The sequence below is a fragment of the Psammomys obesus genome, unplaced genomic scaffold (assembly GCF_907164565.1).
Source record: "Psammomys obesus unplaced genomic scaffold, mPsaObe1.curated_primary_1811, whole genome shotgun sequence".
NCBI lineage: Eukaryota > Metazoa > Chordata > Mammalia > Rodentia > Muridae > Psammomys > Psammomys obesus.
The window spans coordinates 13,414,045-13,436,295 of NW_026591598.1; the positions used below are offsets into that span (position 1 = coordinate 13,414,045).

Genomic DNA, 22,251 nt, shown 5'->3' on the forward strand with positions numbered 1-22,251 from the left:
TACATGAAATGCTGTCTTGAAAAGCAAAAATAAGCATAGCTAAATAACTTGAAAAGAACAGACTTGCTGGGCATTGGCGGCACACACCTTTAGTCCCAGCACTTGGCAGGCAGAGGCAGGCGGATCTCTGAGTTGAGGCCAGTCTGGTCTAGAATGAGTTCCAGGACAGCCAGGGCTACACAGGGAAACCCTGTCTCAAAAAAAACATAATAATAATAATAATAATAATAATAAAAAAGCAGACTTGTATAACTTAAGCTAAGTATTAAGTGCTGGAGAGATGGCTCGGCGGTTAAGATCACCAGATGATCTTCCAGAGGACCCCAGTTCAATTCCCAGCACCCACCAGGGTCGGTAGCTCCAGTTCCAGGGGAGCCAATGCCCTCCTCTGGCCTCCATGGGCACAGGGGATGCACATGGCGCAGACATCCAGGCAGCAAAATGCCCACACACGTCAATCGATCAATGTTCAGAACTATCAGCAGCTGGGCATGTGAGGGTACTCCTTTATTCCTGCCACCTTTGAGGTGGAGGCGTAGGAGGATTAGGAGTTCAAGGCCAGGCTAGGCTACATAAGGAGTGTGAGGGGACCTGGGCTGAGACCTTGCATCAAAAATGAAACAACAACAGAACTATACATCAACAGTCATTTCTAGTTTTAATACTGGAATGTGGAGCTATTAATTTTCCCCCCAGCAATAAATATCTTAGCTAAAGAGTGATGCAGACAGAGCCTACTGTGGAGTGGGCCTGCAGCAGTTATCCCCTGCTGTGACCACGCTTTGGGCTGTGTGTGGGACAGGGCGCACTGAGGTGCCGCAGGACTCCTGTTCGAGAATCAAATACAGTTTTTGACTTTCCTGTTTTTTATGTTATGGCCCAATAAGGCCTCAAATACACATACTGAAGAAACACAAAGAACTCTGTTCAATGGACTAATTTAAAAAAGAACTTTTTATTAGTTTCAACATCAAAACGAGTTACAGGTAATCACAAAGGTGTCCTCCAAATTACATTCTGCTTTTGTCACCTCACAGGACACGGAATGTTTAAGAGATCCTTTGAACACAGGACAGTGGAAGCTGATAATGAACTATGGCCCATCAAGTCAAGCACACTAAGAAACGGGATACACGGACAAAAATCACTGACCGGTTTTCACAAATGCAGTGATGGTTCGCTACAGTGCAGGGGGCCAGGGAGGCTGCAGACATGTCCAGATTCGAGACTAAATCCAGCGGCAGGTTCAGTTATGAAGATCAAAGTGCAATGGCTGTGAACGCCTTCTCACACGTCAAAGACACAAACGGTGCACAGTGTCAGGAATAAAGACTCCAGGGCTGAGGGAGGGTATGGCACAGTCATACGTCACGGACTGACACCTGTGGTCTCTCCTGTGTCCTCAGTCTGACTTAGGAAGATTAGACACCACCAGGAAACAATACAGAAAACAGGAAGTATCTGCATAGATAGAGAAGAAATCCTCCATATGACAAGAATGCACATGCAGTCAAGGCCAGGCAGGGCCTCCAAGGGTCACGGGACCCACTTCAAGAATTACAGGTTTCCAAGAGAAAGCACGAACCCCAGTGAGGTCTCTGCACGCTGACTATCTGAGGCCACTTCTCACCCCTGACTAGACCCTTACGGGGAATACAAGTTCCCGGCCTGGCCAGAAAGCCCACAGTGGCTATTACCTGCTGCGGGGCTGCGTGGACACCCAGAAACCCCTTTGTTGTTGCCTTACTTACAACGGTTCTTGTGCGTCTGCCTCCCAAAGGCTGGGGTGACAGACACAGGCCAGCACGCTGGCTACACTTGGTAACCCTGACTGAGGGGTCACTTTGCCCTGCTCAAGACTGAGGGGAACTGGCTCTCGGGAGTCTGACACCTCAACAGTCACCTGTCAAGTGGTTGGTCACACGCCTTCCTCTTTCCATGTTCCTAACTTTGCAGAGAATGAGACTAGAACATGGACTTCTTGGCTAGAAGCAAGTGTTCCCCAGGGCTTCTGTTCCTCTGTACTGTCACACTAAGACAGGCAATCCTCCTGCCGCAGCCTCCTGTGGGCTGAGAGTACAAGCCTGTGCCACCACACACAGACAGATGTGCTGAGGAAAAGAGGGAGGAGGAAAATGACCATGTTCACCAGTCGCCACCTACTGGATTCTGTGTTCTAAGTCTGACAACCTCCAGCTGAAATATCACTGCATCTAAGTGCCTTTGGCGATGAATTTCAGGACCCCCAAATCATGCAAGAACCCCTGTGCTCTGAACTTGTGTCCTCTCAAAGGGCTCATTGTCTCCTTGGAACTTACATCACAGAAGAGCCAGGGGCAGAGCCAGAGACAGGGCTGGGGAGAAGTCAAGAAATGAGCTGGAGTGTCACATGACTAGGGAGGAGGTGGAGACTATAGAGAAGCCAGGGGAGGAATCAGGGGAGGAGCAAAAGTGTCACATGACTGGAGAGGAGCCACAGGAGGTATAAGGGGAGGTGGAGATGCTCATGACTGGGAGGAGCCAGGGGAAGAGTTAGCTATGTGCTGTGGTACATACACATCTGTCATCCCGGGACTTTGGAGTCAGATGCCATAGAATCAGGAATCCAAGACCATCCTGGGCCACACAGCAAATTCAGATCAGCCTGGGCTGAGACCTTTTCACAAACAAAAGAGACTCCTTTGTTACAAAATGGCTATGTGAACTGGGTATAAAAAATAGCTTCAAAACAGAGACCTGGAGAGTCTGATCGATTTCATTAAAGGTAGATGGTTATTTTTTCCTTCTTCTAGAATTTGCCTTATGGAAACATTATACCAGAAAAAGGGGAAAAAAATATCTGCTATCCAGGGAACATTTAAATGACCTCCCTATCTTTGCTGTCCACTATACATAGACACAATTTAATACTCTCAAAAAATTTTACAGAGTTGAGTAATTTGTACTTTTTGACTTAAAAAAAGTATATAAACATTCTATAATTGGCAGGTAGAAATGAAAGCCAAGACATTTAAAAATTGGGTTCTGATATTAGAAAATTAGAGGTAATATGTATCACATAATGGGGAAACACAGAAACTTCCCAGCTGTTGAAAATATACTTGCTGGGTCTATTCTGCAATCAAAAGACACAAACTGCTAATCTCAGAATGGCAAAGTAGAGTTGGGTGCAGGTGCCTATGCCTGGGTCCAATCAATTGTGGGATCCACTGAGGCCTGGAGATTGAGACCAACCTGGGCAACACAGGGAGATATTACCTCAAAACAAAACAAAATACGTGCATATTACTTTATGGAATGTCTGGCCGTTAACCTGGCAATTGATGATTTCGATCCAATAAACCAGGGTGAGTAGAATCACAATCCCAGGTGTTGGGGATATGGGTCTGATTTACAGCAGCTGACTAGGATTTGCCTTGTGCTCTAGCAGAGGCGTGGTTCTGCCAGCTGCAAATCATTGATGTGGCTGTGTGATGTCTGGAATTCCGGGGACTTCTCAGAGGGTTTATAAATGCTAGGTTGTCGTTGGTCGTGGCTTGTTAAGCAGTCATGTGCAAAGAAGAAACAAGGAGAAGAAACTAGATATCCTGACTGTGAAGATCACACTTGCCCCAAGGAGCTTGATGTCCCTAATCAGCAGGAAGTGGTCTAAGCATGATGTCGCCCCTTTCTGGCCCCTGATTTTATTCAGGGATCTCTTTCCTTTCATCTCTATCCTTTTTTCTCTTATATCTAGTGTTAGGGGGTTGAACTGCCCACAAGGTAGCAAACACTGGTTACACACAGCTTCAGTTTCTCCACTTTCCTTTCTCTGCAGTGGCTGTGCCGTTCCTGTCTCAGCTTGTGTCCATACCAGCCCGCTCTAAATACTTGCCATTCGAGAAAACGGCACAAGAGTGGGGCCAGCTGACGCACCTGTGGGCAGAAGAGCCTTCTGCAAGAGGGACTGCAGTCTCAGCTCGATAGTGAGGCTGCAGGGGCCTATGGAGGTTCACACAACACATCTTCAAGTCTGAGAAGCAATTCTATCTGAACGTCAACTGCAAGCCGAGGTGGAAAATTTCATTAAAAAGGGAAGTATGAACTGCAACGCAGTGACTCATGCCTGCAATCCCAACACTCAAGAGGCTGGGGAAGGAGAACCATCTCAGGCTCAAGGACAGCTTGGGCTACCTAGTGAGTCTCAGGCTAGCCTGAGCTATGCAGAGTGAAACCTTCTCTCAAAAAAAAATCAAAACCAAAAAAAAAAAAACCCAAAATAAAGAACAAACAAACAGGCATAAAAAAAAACAAAAAAACAAAACAAAAAAAACAAAACAAAACAAAACAAAAACCGAAACAAAACACCCAACACACCCCTCCTCAAAAAGAAAAAAAAAAGTATGATTCCTCCCCCTAGTCCATGGGGGTTGGGGGGAAGGGTGCAGGTGATTTTTTTTTCTTTCCACACAGCTGAAATACTGGAATGGAAATACGGAGTACATGGTGCTCACCCCTGTAATTCCAGCACTTGGGAGGCTGAGGCTGGATCACAGAGGATTTGAGGCCAGCTAGCCACAACGTGAAACCCTGTTTTCAAAGCGAGCAAAAGTGAAACACCCCTCCCCAGCTGAAAGTGGTCTTCAGAAAGTCTTATCAGATCGAGGCTAACACCCACGAGTCACACACAGCACAGGGAAACTCAAGCAGCAGCAAAGTGGCAGCGGGATGGTGGAGAGATCACCTGAGGCGCTGCAGCTCCACAGGTACCTGCATCAAGCCACCAGCCAGCTCCCGGTGACACCCCCCTGCCAAGGCCCAGTTCCTCCAGCACAGCCCAGGCCTGCAGGGGCTGCCCTGAGAGCAGGGTTCTGGGAACCACCCTTACCAACAGCCAAGAAAGATGGGCATCGAGGAGAACAAAACCACATCTGCCCGGGCTGTCTGGATCTGATAATCTCATTCATTTGGCATTGCATCCCAAGGCTGGTGAAAAAATACTTAAGAAAAATGACTTCTACAGGACTTTCTATCTCAGGTTTCTTTTTGTGCAAAAAAAAAAAAAAAAAAAAAAAAGAAAAGAAAAGAAAAAGAAAGTTTTTTTCCTGTATACTGAATAATGACATTCAGCCTTTGCTCAACATTTGTTAGACACTGCCACAGCAGTACTAAAATACCCACACCGAATTACTGAAATTGTAAGACTGGTTTTTAAATCTGTAAAAATCAGAGCGCACCTGGTGACTCTAGCTCTGCCCTTTGGTACCCAATATTCTCAAGGTTCAAGGGAACTAATATTTCTCAGGGAGGAGACAGGTGCCACGTGGTGGGGGCTAACCTTGTCACTTAAAGTGCCACTTAAACATTGTTCAAAATGTCAAACTGGCCGAATCTGCTACTTCACCCCAGGTTCCGGCCTGGCGGGGTTATCCAGCTGCTGGATGGGTGCAGGGCAGTGCCAGGCTGCGCCGAGGAGCGGGTGCGGCAGGCGTGGCGGGAGGCGCGGTGCCGAGGCTGGCTCACGGCGCGCAGTCCAGCCGCTCACTCAGTGCGGCCGTGGGGGCTTCCGGGCGCCGAGTCTGTGTGATCTTCTGTTTTGGGTTTTTTGTGTCTTCTTCCTCTTCAGTTTCGCTTTCGCAGACGTGCACCACCACGCTGGGGGTGGACTCGGTTCCTGCGTGCAGTTCGTACTTCTCCCCTGCAAGCACAGGAAGGAGCGTTCATTTCTTGTGTCCCAGCTTCCGACTCCCTCTTCTAGTTCATTTAGTGGTTGCTGATCTTTTTTCTGAGACTGAGTCTCATGAAAAATCTGGGCCAAGAGGAAACTTGTTGCTGTAGCTCAGGCTGACCTTGAACTCTTAATCTTTCTGCTCCCATCTCACAAGTGCTGGGATTACAGGCATGTGTTACCTCAGTTCGTTTATTGCTTAGTCTGTAAAATCTATCTATCCTGTGTCAGAGGCTTAGTTTGTTTGTTACTAAGAAATTTCTCTTTCTCTCCCCCCCAACCCCCCTTTTTTTTTTTTAATCCACGGGGTCTCCCTATGCAGCCCTGGCTGGCCTGGAACTCTCGCCACCATGGCCTGCACACCTGTACAGACACCGTCCTTTCTGTCCTGGGCCCTGGGCCTTAAAATCCAAGCCCAGCAGGCGGCTTCAGGGAGGACTCCTGGTGGCATACCTTAAAACTACCTTTTTCTCTCTTGCAGGGAAAACTGAGCACAACCACACCCGGTCCATCATGCTAATCTCTGGGACTTTAAACTGAGTGTGCTCAGGAGTGGGTCTGCGCCTATATGAATATATACAGGTTCCCTTCACTCAGGGAGAGCTTTGCTCTGGAAATAGCTCCTGTTTCTTCCTGTACACCTACAAACCTTTCTCCTCTCTTATGTACCATGTTTTCTCTGGCTTTGTGCTAATTAAAACAGCTAATTGCTGTTCTACAAATCACTAAGGTGCGTTAGTTATACTCATAATGGTTTTGAGTCCCCTTGGGAGGCACTGGCCAGGCTCCGGGCAATCTCTAGGGTCACCTCTAACATCTGAAAGAGTTCAACCATCCACACACATAGAGCTCCTTCAAATGCCCCTGAAGTCCCCTAGAAGAGACACACTGTCCTTAACAGCAGGCTTTGGGTTCAACAGAATCATGGGAGAAAGATGGACAAGAAGAGCGGAGGGAGGAGGACGCTGCCCCAATGGGTTAGGGTGGAGAAGAAAGCACATGGGCCAGGAGAAAGGACTCCAAGGACGGAGTGGCTGGAGAAAACAGCGAATATAAACAAGTATTTTGGAAAGGTTAGAAGGATGGCATTGGATGGGGGTGGGAGATGGATGGTGAGGCTACTGAAATAGCGTAGATGGAATATCTGCCCGGCCCAAGGTGTTTTAAGGCAATTATAAAACCTAACAGGTATCTGTGTCTTATTAATTGTGGTAGCAGGTTAAATATATTGCCATGATAATCACAGGGCCCAACATAATTTTTAATATTCAACAAGAGAAGAGGAGGTACTGAGTGTGGTCATTGACCACCTGGATTAATTCCTAGCTGAATCGATAAAATTACCAGGCTGCATATACCATTTAACTCTCACAACTGTGCTCAGACACCAAAGGCTCAGCAACTGGCTGAGGACCACAGTGGGAGTGTGAACCCAGGCTGCGGTGGCCACACTGTCCCCTGGACTGGATTGCTGTTGGCGGGCTCTGCCCTCTCCTGAACATGGTCCCGACACACGAACTTCTGGGAGACATGCAGGGCAGAGGCAGCTCCGTTACCTGGCCCCAGCTTGGAGACGGCGCAGAGCAAGTCGTAGTTGATCACCGGCACCGCATCTTCGCTCTGCCTCCACCCCACTGGCGGGGAGGCTGGAGGGGAGATGAGGAACTGCTTGGTGGGCTGTGGTGGCAGCAAGTAGGACTTGTCCCGAGCCTCCCCAGACACCTGCACCTGCAGGGAAAGACATGCTCACGAGTGGCTGCGTTCTCTTCATTTCCATGTTCCTGTTCTGTTTGTTTCTCTTCGTAGCCCTGGCTGTCCTGGAACTGTGTTCCAGGGTGGGCCCTCTCACTTCAATCACCAATTAAGAAAAAGCTCTACCAGCCTGCTTTGACCTCATGGGCTGAACTTCAGGCTGGCCTGGAACTTAGATCTGCCCTGAATGTGCCACCACCTCAGGGCTTTCATTTCCATCTTCATGGTAATTGTTACTTTCTTAGAGGGGTGATTAAAAATGTCTCTAAAGCTGCTTATGATCTTTCAGGAGATGGACTAGAACTGTCCCACCTCAGGAAGCCACAGGCACTGGATCCTTGATAAACATGAGTTGAGTGAAAGAATAAGTGTATAAACAGATGGACAAAGAAACTCACAGCAGTAACTATGGCTGTGGTCTGGGCTCTGAGTGACCCTCAGGGTCTGTGTGGTAGACAGAGGTTTGCTCCCTGAGAGGGCAAACTGGGAGCCTGTAGGAGGTCAGGAGGTCTTCAGACACTGGGGCACACTCTCAGGCACAGTGGGACCACAGACACTTACTCTTCCTGTTTCCCAGGAGCGAGGTGAAGAGTATTGCTCTGCCTCCATGTGCTTTCCCCACTGTAGGCCAATCATGTATGGACTGAAACCTCCAAACCACAAGCTAAGAATTTTCTCCTTTACAGCTGATTATCTCAGGTGCTTGTTGCACCGGGTGTACTGGCTAGTTTATGTCAACCCGATGCATGCTTTAGTCACTGGAAGAAGGAACCTCAACTAAGAAAATGCCTCCATAAGATCTGACTGCAGGCAAGCCTGCAGAGCATTGTCTTAATTAGGGACTGATGTGGGAGGGCCCAGCCTACTGGGGGTGATACCATCCCAGGCTGTGGTCCTGGGTTCTGTAAAAAAGCAGGCTAAGGGCTAGAGAGATGATTCAGGTTAAGAGCGCTTCTGCTGGCTGCTCTTCCAGATGTCCTGAGTTCAATTCTCAGCAACTACATCGCGGTTCATAACCATCTATAATGAGATCTGGTGCCCTCTTCTGGCATGCAGGTGTACATGCAGGCAGAACACTGTATACATAATAAATAAATATATCTTAAACAAATAAAATAAAAAATAAAAAGGCAGGCTGAGCAGGCAGAGGGTAAAATCCGGTAAGCAGCACCCTTCACATCCTCTGCATTAGCCGCTGCATCCAGGGTCCTGCCCAGGTTAGTTCTTGCCTCGGTTTCCTTCAGTGAATAGTGATTAAGGTACATAAACTAAACAAACTCTTTTGTCTCTGAGTGGCTTTTGGTTATGGGGTTTTATTACAGTAATAGTAACCCTAACTAATTCAGGGGTACAGCTGACTGACACACTGCTGCGTTCCAGTCTCAGAAGAGATATAATTGCATATGGAGGTCAGAGGTCACAGATTGTTTCTTTCCTTCCACCATGTATGGGTTCCAGGGATCAAGCTCAGGCCCTCAGGCTTGGTGGGAAACACCATTACCCACTGAGCCACCTTGAGGGCCTTTCAAGGAGGCCTGTTCTGCCACGGATGTCACATCCTAAAGTGCCATTTTAGATGCGCAGAACATTTAATCCACTGGCCTCAGGGTGTCAGGGCTTAACCCTGGCAGGGCCCTAGTTGGGCAAAGCTGCTAATAAAACCCCTTAACTATTAGTCTCAGCGAAACAAAGACAGAAGGCTTAATACAGTCCTAAAAATAAATGAAATTACCTATGTGTAAAGTAAGAAAAAACATTGTGTCGCTGACTTCACAAAGCCGACCCCCCTGTAAAGGGCTGTGAGCAGAGAAACAGCCGTGGGGCGGCCACAGAGCTCACCGCACCTGCGCGAAGTACAGCTTCAGCTTCCGGCCGTGGAACTCGCTCTCGTGGAGCTCTATCCGTGCTCTCGCCGCGGCCTCCGGCTTGCTGAAGTTGATCCTCACTCTGCGAAAACTCTTGAACAACTGGAATGTGACCTGCTCATCATAGAAGGTGAACAGAGCTTCGAACCTCTCCTGCAGGGCAGAGAGCAGGAGGGAAGAGCAAAACATTCCTATTAACGGGGAAGCCTGCTGAAGAGAAGCAGCCGCACGAAACTCCCCGTGTAACACACACTACTTCTCCAAAAAGAGCTCCCTTTCTCACAGGTGTTCAGAGTAGACACCCTGTGACCACATGTTCACATCTGCAATTTGCACTGACTTAAAATGGCCACCTTTGGTAGATACTGCAGGTCAAAGGTTATAAAACAAATACCACATATAAAACAGCCTACACATGGCTACACATAGAACAGGAGCATTCTGCTGTCAAGTCACCAAGGTACCCAGATGTGCTGTTCCCCTGTCAAAGAAATGCCTCTGGCATGCAGGGCTGACCCTTTCCCTGCTTTCTTCATAGTTCTAGGCATTTGTTTGCGTGCTCAAGTCCGATGTCTAGGCTTCTTCCTCCTCTAAGGACACCACTCCGAGCACCGCTGCCCTTGAATTGTGCACACAGCATAACACAGAGAAGTCATCTTCTTCCTTTTGTTTTTTATTTTTATTTTTAAAGACTGGGTCTCTTGCAGTCCAGGTAGTCCTGGGTTCTATAAGAAAGTGGGCCAAGCAAGCCATGGGGAGCAAGCCAGTAAGCAGCACCCCTTCATGGCCTCTGTCTCAGTTTCTGCCTCCAGGTTCCTGCCCTGCGTGAGTTCCTGTGCTGGCTTCAGTGATGTGGAAGTGTAAATCAAATACACCCTTTTCTTCCCAAGTTGCTTTGGTCATGGTGTATTATCACAGTAATAATAACCCAAGACACTGGAACACACATGTGTGGGGACACGTACACACACACACACACACACACACACACACACCACACCTGAGATAGAGATATCCCTCAAATGGTTTTAAAAATGAACACCAGGGCTGAAGATACGGCTTGGTGACTGAGAACATTTGCTGCTCTTGCAGAGGACTCAGGTTCATTTTTCAGCACCCACAGCAGGTGGCTCACAACCATCTTCAACTCCTGTCCCAAGGGATCCATTACCCTAATCTAGTTTCTTTGGGATCCACTCACATAACCACATAAATAAAAACCTTAAATAAATAAATAAACAAACAAGTACACAAACAAACAAATAAATGAGAACAAAAAACAACAAAATAAACGAGAACTCAATCTGCTGGTGAGTCAAAATTTTCTCAGGCTATATATGAAAAAAAAAAAAAAAAGAAATAGATTTACTGGTGTGAACTTTCTCCCGTGATTCTTTTTTAAACTTAAAGTGTGTATTTATTGTTAACTTTCACCTTTCTGTGGGTTTCCAGGGAGGCTATCGGCTGCTGTCACTACGCAGCAAGCGCCTTCTCCCAGTGAGCTGTCTCGTCTCACTGCCCACAGAGAGCTCTTCTGATTGGAATTTTAAGATAAAGTGCGCCTATGATCCTCTCAGATCAAAAATGCTTATGTAGTTAAGTGGCACATATAAACAGGGCCATGTCTACAAAGAACCAACACACTCCCCCGTATGTTAGCTCGCCTCTAGGCGATCTACAATACGGAATACAAGGCAAACAGTTTTATACTGCATTACTTAAAAAGGTTGAAGATCTGTAAATATTCAGTACAGAAACAGCCCCCCCAACAGCCTCTGTCTTCCTAGCCTTGGCTTGTCTAGAACTCACTCTGTAGGCCAGGCTGGCCTCAAACTCAAAGAGATCCACCTGCCTCTGCCTCCCATGTGTGGGGATTAAATGTGTACATGGCCAGTGCAAGATAAAAAATTTTTTTGTTTTGTTTTTTTGAGACAAGGTTTCTCTGTGTAGCCCTGGCTGTCCTGCCACTCACTCTGTAGACCAGGATAGCCTTGAACTCATGAGATCTATCTGCCTGCCTCTGCCTCCCGAGTGCTGGGACTAAAGGAGTGCCACCACTGCCTGGCAGGTTATGATTTTTTAACAGAATAAGTGCTCAAACAGTTCAGCAACTGTTTGAACTTGGGGGGGCCACATCCACTGATAAGATACAAAGGCCTTGGTTAGATATGTGCTTTCTTCCATAACAAATAAACTGTCTCTAATGGGATGGCCAGAGGTCTTAAACAGAAGAGAAAGCAGGACGGATGACTGTAGGTATCTGAACGGTGGCTGAACTGGACAAAGCTTTACACAGCGTTTGTAAAATAAGGCACCCTACAGAGAAACCCCCTGGGGCTGACCATGTCCTCCTGGCCGCTGCCGCACAGGTGCTCATCTCCAGGCGGGAGCCCGGAGCCCCCCAATGCACGCATTAACCCAGTATGGTTTCCACTGCTGCCCTCCAGAAGGGCATCAGGGTGCTTTGCAGGAAGGCCCGGCACCCACCTCCCGGCCGAGTGTTCTTGCCTTGGGCCTTTACAGCCTGTGCACCAATCATACCGAAAGCCTGTGATTCCCTTTCCTGCCTTCCACTGCCCTCATCAGGCTCCTTAGTGGGTCTGGTTTCCTCTGGCTAAAGCTTCCTTCCTTTCCTTTGCTAAAATTCTAATTCTCACAGCCCCTCCCCAATGCCACATGTCCTTATGAAAGACGCACTGAACCTGGCTGTGAACTTGTCTCCTTTGATACCACAGCAGACTTCTGATGCCCCACCACAGAACTGAGACTCAGAAACTGCATAAATTCCCAGTGCTCAGGAGGCTGAGGAAGATTGCCCAGATGCCAGCCTGGACCACAGAGTGTGACTAGGTCTCAAAGAAAGAAAGAAAAGGTATGTAGGCTTTTATGATGTCAAGATGGGAACACACACACAATACATACACAAACACACATGCACACACACACTCCAAGTAAATAATAAGTAACTTAAAAAAGATAATCTAGTTTTCCTTTCAACCCAATATAAGGAAATGTTAATAATGAGATAATATTAGTTCTAATGGCCTAATGCAATAAGCCCCAGGAAAAAGCTGAATTCCTTTAGTGAGTGCACAAGGAGGAAGAAGGCAGCCAAGAAAATCATGCACTTGGAGGTTGGGTGGTGACAGATCCCTAGGACACACCCCAGCATTTAGGAGTTAGAGCTGGGAGGCTCACTGGAAGTCCCAGGCTAGCCTGGGTCACACAGCCAATCCCAGGCCAGCCTGAGCCATACAGCCAATTACAGTCTCCAAAACTCAATGAATAAACGTGAGAGTAGGAAGCACATTTATCGAGCCTTGATTCAGAGCTCAGGAAAAGCCAATGCCCGTCCAGCGCAGTGGGAGGACTGGCTCGGGGCGCCTCTCACTGGTAGACGGGGACCCTCCTAAGACACAGAGAGGGGTCCAGCGTGGCACACACTCTGTGTATTTCCTATCACCGGCCCAAGGACCAAAGCTATCTATGCTTCCCACGGTGTGAGCGCAGGAACAGGGTGTGTGCCTACCTTCTGCTCCTGGACCTCAAACACCGCTTCGTGGACACTGCAAGCGAAAAGTGAAGTGGGCAGGTCGCTTAGGTCCATCATCTCTTCCAAATCCTCTTCATTTTCCCCGAAGACCATCTCTTCCTCCTCCTCCTGGTCGCTGCTACAGACATCTGACTGGCTGTCATTCCAAGATTTCACGCTGTCTCGGAGCATCTTCTCTGTGGGTAAAGTTCTAGGATGTCTGCCAGACACTTACTGCTTAAAGTAAAAAAAGAAAGAAAAGAAAAAAATGTGAAGGCTTTGTAATGTCCCAGTCAATCTATTTCTCAAGACAGCAATTCATCAAGCAAAACGACTTTATCTAGGAAAGATCAATCAGCATTTAAGTTAGTGCCAGTTCTCTTAAGCGAATTTCCCATCCACCAATCTGATTTGCTTAGCAGATTTTTATGGGGCGATGAAACATGAAGAAGCGAAAAAAGCAAGCACTTTCTAGTGAAAGTGGGATGAAAAGGATAACATGACACGCTCATGTCAATATGTACTTGAGTTTACAAGCAGAGAGACGGAAGGTGGGAGCCAGAGCGGCCTTCACATATTTGTTTTGGGTTTTAGGTGGAAAACACTGGAAGTAGCCCAGCAGAATCACACCCACACGATCTGCTCGCCATCTGCACCCTGAAACGCTGTCTGTGATCTGCCTTCTTAGCCAGCCTGGGTTTTTTCTGAGCAGATTTGTAAGTCATTAAGTTGCTTAGGTCCCAGAGTTCCCTTTAAAAGACGTTCGTGAACACGCAATGCAAGCGCATACACAGCACACAACCTAAGGAGGCAACCCAGAGGACAAACTTCTTCTGGACTTTCAGACACTGTGCACTGGACGTCAGAGGCCTAAAGCCGACACTGCCCCGCTGCAAAGTGGAGGGACACAATCTGCCCCTGTCTGGCTCTTCGTGGAGCCACCACTCATCATACAGGGTCCCTTTGGACACAATGTGCTTCAAGAAGGTGACATGGAGCTGAAGAGACCCCACGAGTGAAAGAGACACTGGGTGACCCTGATTATGGCTGCACTTGTAAGTTCCCCTTTCATGTGTAAGGACACAAGACTCTGCAGAAACACTGCTTACACAGGATCACTTCCTTCTCCTTATGAACCATGGGACAAAAATAGTGGAGTTTCCTATTATTCTATAGCACTCGAGACAATCTTAAAAAAAAAAAAAAAAAAAGCATCTATACTTGTTTCTGTCAATATCTGGGCACCTACTGCCAGGCACTGGGGGACACAGGAGCACACAGCTCTCCCCCAGGGCCAGCAGTCACACATCCCAGTATGGTCTCATCCTACTGTCTGCTATGCCATCCACATCGCCTGCTCTCTTCCTTGGTGTGTGGAGCTATCCGTGTTGGGATCCCCACCATCTGTCTGCCTCCATCCACCTGCTTCTCTGCTTTCTCTCCTACCCGCTTCCTGAAGACAGTGGGCTCGTTTACCCAGCACATTTCCTCCACTCCGCTCACCCCGGGGTGGTCTCGTCAGGCAGCTGCCATTCTCTCTTGGGTTCATCTCCCTCACTACTGACAGCGAAGGCTTCCCAAGCACCGGGGCCCACCTTCTGCAGACATCCCTGATGCCCCTTCCCTCACTCCCAGCTTCTCCCCGCGCTCATTTTTCTCTGTCACTCTTTATACTGGGGTCTCTAAGGTTTCAGCCCTGTCCCCTCTGGAGCCTTTACCTTCTAGGTTCTCAACTTGGTTTCCCGCTTCTGTGTGTCCCCAATGAGCCAGCACCATGCTGCATTTCACACAACTGCTCCAAAGCCATAAAGGAAGGCACCGAAGCCACAGGGAAAGGAGAGCCGAAGCCACACTGCAGGGGATGGGAATTATAGATGGCCACATTTTGGGATCTGGACCTTTCCCCGAATTCTACACCTAGGTACTTAGCTTTGTGCCAAATATATATTTACCTGGGTAGCCCAAGGTCTGAATGGAGTCCCCCGGGAGAGTGTTTCACTGTGACTTCACAACACTTTGCTTCCTCCTCTGTCCTAAGCTTAGATGACTGTTTAAAAATCACCTCTAGAGGGGGCTGGAGAGATGGCTCAGGTTAAGAGCACTATCTGCTCTTCCAGAGGTCCTGAGTTCAAATCCCAGCAGCCACATGGTGGCTCACAACTATCTATAATGAGATCTGGTGCCCTCTTCTGATGTGAAGGCATACTAGCTACCAGGCTGTCCACGCCGTGAAATTCCCAGGCCCTGCCACAGTTTCCAGCTTAGTAAGGGCTGATGAACAAAAGCAGTCAGCACTGATCTTCACGCATTGTCACCATGTCACTGGCATGAAAATGCAAGAAAATGAAGTTCTGTAAGGAACTGAGATGGGCTCCCAAAGAGGTCACGGAGGATGTCAGCAGGTGGGGTGGGGTACAGCTAGACACCAAGCATGTGCACAAAGGGAGGAGGGGAAACATCAGAAAGCTGCTGGAGGTGCTTAGTTTAGGAAATGATGGAACCATCTAGTTTGTCCTTGTGTATGAAAATTGGGCTCTTTCTGCAGCTTGACTGTTAGGGGCATTACATGCTTTTGTTTTTCCCTGTTTATTATTTATTCCCCTCTTGAAAGAGGTGAGAGAGTTGTGCATGGTGGCCCATGCCTTTAATTCCAGCACTAGGGAGGCAGAGGCTGGCGGATCTCCATTGAGTTCCAGACCAGCCTGGTTACACAGGGAGCCAGTGAGTTCCAGACCAGTTCCGGGCAGGCAGGCTCCTTCAGCGGGAGGGAGAGGAAGGAAGCCAGCCCATTTTCTGCCTACATATGAGCATCACTAAGGCCCAAACCCATCGCCTTGTTCATGCTAGGCCCATACTCTACTACTGGGCTATATATAGCCCCAACCCTGGTCTATTTTTGATAATTATTTTTGTTTCAAGATCCTTCCTCCAATATGACAAAGAATAAAATACAAACAGAGCATAGGAAACAATCCTTAGCTTGATTTAGAATGTTATACCTTCATTTCCTGTTTTTCTATCTTCAACTTGGGGTAACTTTCTTTTGATACAACTTCAAAAAGAAATGATAAAAATGGGCTTAGGCATGGTGGCTCACGTCTCAAGTCTGAGACAGGATGATTGCCACGAGTTCAAAGTCAGCCTGGGTTACACAGGGAGTTCCAGGCCTGCCTGGGTTACAGAGTGAGATACTATCTCCAACAAAACACATCTTTACCTAGAGACACCAGACTGACTTTAAACTTTATCGTTCTCTCCAAACTATTAAAAAGTATAGTGCATATACTCCCAAATCTGCATGTAAGAGCAAAATTGCTTTCTTACCAAGAAGCAAAATATTCCAATTTTGTTAATTATCCTAATAATGGCCACAATGATTTTTTTTCCTTCAAAATCATTCATTTATTGTGGCACTAAGGATTGGACCCAGGGCCTCCTACCTACTAGGCAAGTGTTCTACCACTGTCCTTTTCCCAGTCCTCTTTTTAACCCATATTTTGCCACAGAGAGACAGGGTGTCCAGCTGTTGAGCCTGGCTCTGAATAGCCCCTTTAGCCTAGGGTGTCCTTGAAGTTTTGATCCTCCTGCCTCAGCTTCCCCATTAGCTGGGATCATAGGCCTATCCCACCAAGCCCAGATCAAAGGCTTTATTATCATTAAGTAATTTTGCTCCAAGATTTCCTCGTTTGTGTCCTTAAGAACAGACTGTGGAGACACACAGAACAGTGAACAAGTCTGAGTGACCCTCAAGCATCCCCAGCAGGGGGTCAGGATCCGTCTTCAGATCTCCAACACTAACACTGGCCCCACAGGACTCTGCTCAGGCATCTCCCCTACCTGTTTCTGGTGTCGATGTGTGCGCTGGCATGTGGCATGGCGTGCACGAGAGAGTACGAGGACAATGTTCAGGAGCTGGTTCTCTCCTCCCACCATGTGGAACTCAGGCTGTGTTAGGCTTGGCAGCAAGTGCCTTTAGCCCTTGAGCATTCTCACCAAACCTGCCTTGGTTTTGTACTTGGTTCAAGTATAAAATGTAGACAATAATAATTTTTCACTCAACAAAGATGTTAGAATTAAATGTTCATACAGTAATGCTTGGCTCAGTAATTATTTTAACACAAGCATGATGTGAGTTTCCTTATTGGTTGAAAGGACCCAAATAATTATCAGAATTGTTGATAAATCTTAACACAGAAGGGGAAAAACAAACCTCTGAGTGATCATAAAGGAAGAAAAACCTCTAGCATTTTGTACGACCTCAAGAAAAGCAGGGAGGGTTTGTCAGTAAACTGAGCTCACAAATATCCACTGAGCTAGTTATCTGCTTCTAAATCCGTGAAAACGGATTTAAAAGAAGCCGAGAAAAGGTCACTAGGCCTTTGTATGAGCCTTACAGAATTTTGTTATAAAAAATGCACGATATTAGCCATAACTAGTTAGATATTAGCGATCTTGATAAAAACACATAATGAGAGGTTTTGGTTGTTTTAAGTCAACAGTGCCAATCCCTTCAGAATTTCCTGCCATTCTAAATGCAGCTAAAATTGAAGAGAAGTGTCTATGGAGGTCACGTATGGTCACCCAGCAGCTACTTAACGCTAACCTGGGTTTCGTTACAGCAACAAACAACCAACCCAGGGCTGGGTCCAGCACCGAGGTTCTAGTCATGACTACTGAGATTGGTGCTGACAGGGCTTAGCACCCTCTCAGGGCTGCCTCATGGAAACAGTAACAGAGCGGGAAACCATCTGCTCTGCTGCACCAGCCTTGGGACAAAATCAACTCATCAAGGCTGAGCGCCCAGCAATTCCAGCTGATGAGGAAAAGGTGAATTCTTTCTCCTCTAGAATTTGTCAAAAAGTTCACAAAATTATCAAAAGCAAATGCGAATTTTACATAAGGTTTTCTTTGGTTGTTTTTTTGTTGGGTTGGTTTTGTTTTGTTTTTTTGAGACAGGGTTTCCCTGTGTAGCTGTGGCTGTCCTGGACTCACTCTGTAGACTAGGCTGGCCTCGAACTCACAGAGATCCACCTGCCTCTGCCACCCTGAGTGCTGGGATTACAGGCGTGTGCCATGTGCCTGGCTTGTGAAGTTCTAATTTAGGCTAAATTTTCTAAAACACAGGTCAGGACTGCTAACACTGGGGTTCTGAAGTCTTCCATAGTTCCTCTATCTTCCACTTCTTCTCATCAATCATTTACAGGCAGAAGTCTACTTTTTTTTTTTTTTTTTTTTTTTTAGTAGTAGTAAAAAACAAAAATCAACATAATAAAGTAATGTATTTAATATAAACTAGGTTAAAAGATTAGATTTTGGGGGTGGAGAGACGGCTTAGCAGTTGGGGGCATGTACGGCTCTAGCAGAGGACCAGAGTTCCGTTCCTAGCTCCCACCTCAGGTGGCTCCTAACTCCCTGTAACTACTGCTCCACCCAGTGTCCTCTCCTGGTCTCCACATCCACCTGTGCTCATGTGCAGACACTCACACACAGCCACAATTTGAAGAAATGAATCTTTGTGAGCCACCATGTGGTTGCTGAGAACTGACTGACCTCAGGACCTTTGGAAGAGCAGCCAGTGAGTGCTCTTAACCTCTGAGCCAACTCTCCAGCCCCTGAAAGGAATCTTTTTAAAAGTTAACTTTCTGGGGCTGGAGAGATGGCTCTTGCTCTTACAGGAGACCTGGGTTCCGTTCCCAGCACGCAGACGGGGGCCTCACAACCATCACTAACTCCAGGATATCCAATGCCTTCCTCAGATTTCTGAAGGCACCTGGCACGGACGTGGTACACATACATATAAACAGACAAAACACTCATACACATAAAATAAACCTTTAAAACTTAAAAATTACATTTCTGTATTTGGGGTATTTCCAGGGCCTAAAGTCCCACCAGTTTTACTGACCCTCTGTAACTGCTATCATCATCATCATCATCATCATCGTCGACATTCCTGCCCCGCCTACAGGCGTGAGAAAGACAAAATGAAAGCAACACGGGACAGGGCTTTGGAGAGTAACCGGTGCCATCTGTTTTCTTGCATATAGCTCACCTACCCTGAGCACAACCATTTTACTCCTGGAATGCACCCTCAACCCAATGGCTGAAGAATATTTTTTTTCCTATTTTTTATACTGGGGGACCTCAAGTATGTTGGCCAAGTGCTTTACCACTGAGTTACATCCAGGCAAAAGAGAACTTTCTGTAGTTTTTCTGGAGCCAAGTCAAATGTTACTGAATACGGAGACCGCCACCACTACACAGGCGGCAGGTGAAAGGAGTTCTAAGGCATACTAATCTCCATGCCTTTCCCCCTTTGGGACCTACAATCCCCGTGAAGCAGCATTGCTTCTCACCTGTTAGCTTAACAAATGAGAAAGCCTTAAAATATATCATTCTGGTGGAGGTCAATGGGCAAGCTGCAGGAGTTGGTTCTCTCCTTCTACCACGTGGGTTCCAGGGATCCCGGAGCCAGGAACTCCAGTTGTCAGGCAGCAAGGCCCTGCGAGCCATCTTACGGGACCAAATACTGGTTTTACAGTTTGATATACTGGACCAGAGGTAAGGGCATAATGTTAAAATAGGATTTGTTTTTGTTTTTTAACAGGGCCTTATTATATAGCCTAGACTAGACTTGCAACTGCTGAGATTACAAACGTGTGCCACACCCAGTTCTTAAAATAACATTTTTAAGTAATCGCTAATCACAGCTTCAGACGATCAATTACTTCTCCGGCGAAACAGCAAATGAGAGACTCCTACGAAAAGTTCAAGTAAATGTGTTGGACTAGATAGCTTTCAATATGGGGATGCGACTATTTTTTTTGGTTTTAAATCCACACTAAAACATCACTCTAAATAATTCTAGCTTGAATCTGAAACATGGACCTGAGCCGCTAGAATCTTAATCCCCAGGGATGAGGAGATTTCGCACGGAAGCTGGAACCGGGCAACCTGGAACCCGAAGGTGCGTCGCCCGGGAGGAGGCGGACCAGGACCAGTTTCTAGAAGGCAGGGTGACAGCTGAGCGATGATTCCTGCATCCCGGGGGAGGGGAAGGGGAGGAGAGGGGGGCCCCCACCTGCTGCCACCCTTGTTTTACTGGCCACACCTTTCCTGCCCTCGGGGGCAGGTCGGGCCTGCCATCTTTCAGAAAGTCAAACGAGAAATTGCTGGTGGAGGAGGGAGGACTTGGGGGCGAGGGGGGTGTTTTGCAGAACGTCACCCCGAAGCTGCCGGGGAAGACACTGGGGACCAGGCGGCTGGCTGGTCCTTGGCAGTCTAGGGGGCTCCGGGGAGCTCTGGGCGGCTGCTGCTGTAGCTGAGGCTGCTTTAACTTCCAGGGGTCCTGGGGATCCCTCAGCCAGCGTTGCTGCAAACCAGCTCCGAGCGGCCTCGAGCCGGCCCCGCCCCGAGAAGGGGAGACTCACCTGTGCGCTCAAGGGGACAGCCCCGGGGGCAACGAGCGCGGCCCGCGGTGGACGGACCCCCACCGCCCGGAGCCACCACGCCCTCGACGGCGGCCGCAGCGGCAGCCTCGGCCGGGGACGCGGGCGGCGACCTGGGCCCGAGCGAGGCGGCCGGCGTCGCGCGCGCTCCCGGAGCCGCACGCCTCGCGCCCGCCCTCGGTTCCCGGCGCCCAGCGGTCGCGCTGCGCCGGCGCACAGGCAGGGGGCGGGGCTGGCAGCTGGGTGGGCGGGAGTCGCGGGTGGTGGGCGGGGCCTCGGGGGGCGGGGCGGGCTCTGCGCGCGCGCACTCGCCCGCTCCTCCTGGCTCCCTGGCGCCGGCGGCGAGGGGTTTGCGCCGGAGTTCTGAGGCGGAGCCTTTGTGTGACCTCCCAAAAGGGACCTCAGACGACCCCTTCGGGTCCGCGGCGACCCAGAGACCTTTTTTCTCTCGGGACGCTGACGGGAGCAGCTAGCGGGGATACTAGGAACCTTCTCAGGGCTGGTTCCTCTGAGCTTCACCCTGGGTAACCCCGAGAACCCGTCAGCCGGATGTGCCCGACCGCGCCCCGCAGCCCCCGTCGCTCAGCAGAGGCGACGGCGACGTGGCCGAGCTGTGGGTGTCAGCAGGTGTGCGGGTGCACCCGCCCCACCCCTCCCTCCATTGCGCCCTGCAGAGGTACAATGTTAATGATATTCGCGTTTGCCTTTCCACGCAGTCTTGCTTGTCTCCCTTGGAGACAGTGGGACATTAATTATGTCAGGTCGACGGCTACCCGAGTGGGAGCACCAAGGCTGGCTGACAGCGCTGCGTTATTGTAATTACTGTTGCCGGGACCAGCCTGGCGGAGAATTGTCCCTTCAGCTCACAAACTGGGTGACCGGGACAGCGCTGGAGAACTTGCTTCAGCTCCCTCTAGAAGGAATCGGCAGTGCCAGCCCGGTGGCTCAGCGGTCCTGACCGTGCTTGCTCCTTCCAGCCCGGGCCCCACGAGGTGGAAAGTGAGAACCAGCTCCTGCAGGTGTTCCTCTGACCTCCGAACAACTCCCTTCCAAGTAACAAATAAACAAACAAACAAAATCAGCTCTCATCACTCAAGACCCTTCGTAGGGCAAAGGAAACGGGTAGTCAAAGTCAAGGATGCAGTGTTGTCGCTCAGCGAGTGTCACAGGCACAACCTGCAATAAAATTCGTAGCATCCTTCTCGTCGGAGTTAGGTTTAAGGAGGACTCGTGGCTCCTGCAGTGTCCCAGCGAGGTCACAGAGTTGTATCCCTCTTGCTTTAGGTAGTTTCTGCAGCTTCCTGCCCTGGGGCTCCTGATCAGTCTTCAATTAACAGGTTCTTCACTTTTCCTTCAAAGCATGCTTATAGAGAGCAGCTTCTATGTTCAGAGTCACACTAGTCATTTTTCCTCCTCTGGAGGCCTTTTAGCAGCTTCTTTTATTATTATTATTATTATTTTATTTTATGTGCATTAGTGTGAAGGTGTCAGAACCCTTGGAATTGGTGGTATAGACAGTTGTGAGCTGCCATATGGGTGCTGAGAATTGAACCCGGGTCCTTTGGAAGAGCAGACAGTGCTCTTAATCACTGAACCATCTCTCCAGCCCCCAACAGCAGTTTCTGAGATGGCTCAGTTGGTAACATATCGGGTTCAGTGAGAGATCATATCTCAAAGAAAGTAATAAATAAATAAATGGTGGAATAGTTGAGGAAGACACTCAGGATCAATTTTTGGCCTCCACACTTAGCTGTGTGTGTGTGTGTGCAAACACACAAGACATGTGTATATCACACACACGCACAATGGCAGTTTAGGCCAACGTGGCCGGGAACTGCCGCCTTCTCTACCCCTGCTTATATAGGCGCTTAGGAAGGGCTAGGAGCCATTCTAAGTTAAAAGCCTGGGTCAACCTTGCATACCTGTTTCCCTCAGTCATGAAGGCCC

General features: G+C 48.5%; 1 protein-coding gene across 3 annotated transcripts; it reads right to left on the reverse strand.

Annotated features, from left to right (window-relative positions):
- Positions 1-936: 936 nt before the first annotated feature.
- Positions 937-20,488, reverse strand: Rcan3 (RCAN family member 3). Of its 3 annotated transcripts, none has more exons than XM_055611351.1 (5): positions 20,287-20,488; positions 12,854-13,090; positions 9,304-9,477; positions 7,264-7,429; positions 937-5,677 (listed from the first exon to the last, which is right to left on the reverse strand). In XM_055611351.1, the coding sequence occupies exons 2-5, from the start codon at positions 13,046-13,048 to the stop codon at positions 5,499-5,501; spliced, it is 714 nt and encodes a 237-aa protein (XP_055467326.1). In that variant the 5' UTR covers positions 13,049-13,090; positions 20,287-20,488; the 3' UTR covers positions 937-5,498. The 3 variants fall into 3 exon arrangements, with proteins under 3 accessions (XP_055467326.1, XP_055467324.1, XP_055467325.1); XM_055611349.1 differs by having other exon boundaries at positions 7,264-7,435; XM_055611350.1 differs by having other exon boundaries at positions 7,264-7,435; positions 12,854-13,093.
- Positions 20,489-22,251: the final 1,763 nt, after the last annotated feature.

Coding starts and splice junctions, on each gene's coding strand:
- Rcan3 (XM_055611349.1), bottom strand. CDS start 13,048: ATGCTCCGAGACAGCGTGAAATCTTGGAATGACAGCCAGTCAGATGTC. Junction 9,478..12,853: donor TTGAGGTCCAGGAGCAGAAG/GTAGGCACACAC, acceptor TCTGCCCTGCAG/GAGAGGTTCGAAGCTCTGTT. Junction 7,436..9,303: donor TGAAGCTGTACTTCGCGCAG/GTGCGGTGAGCT, acceptor CTTTCCCTGCAG/GTGCAGGTGTCTGGGGAGGC.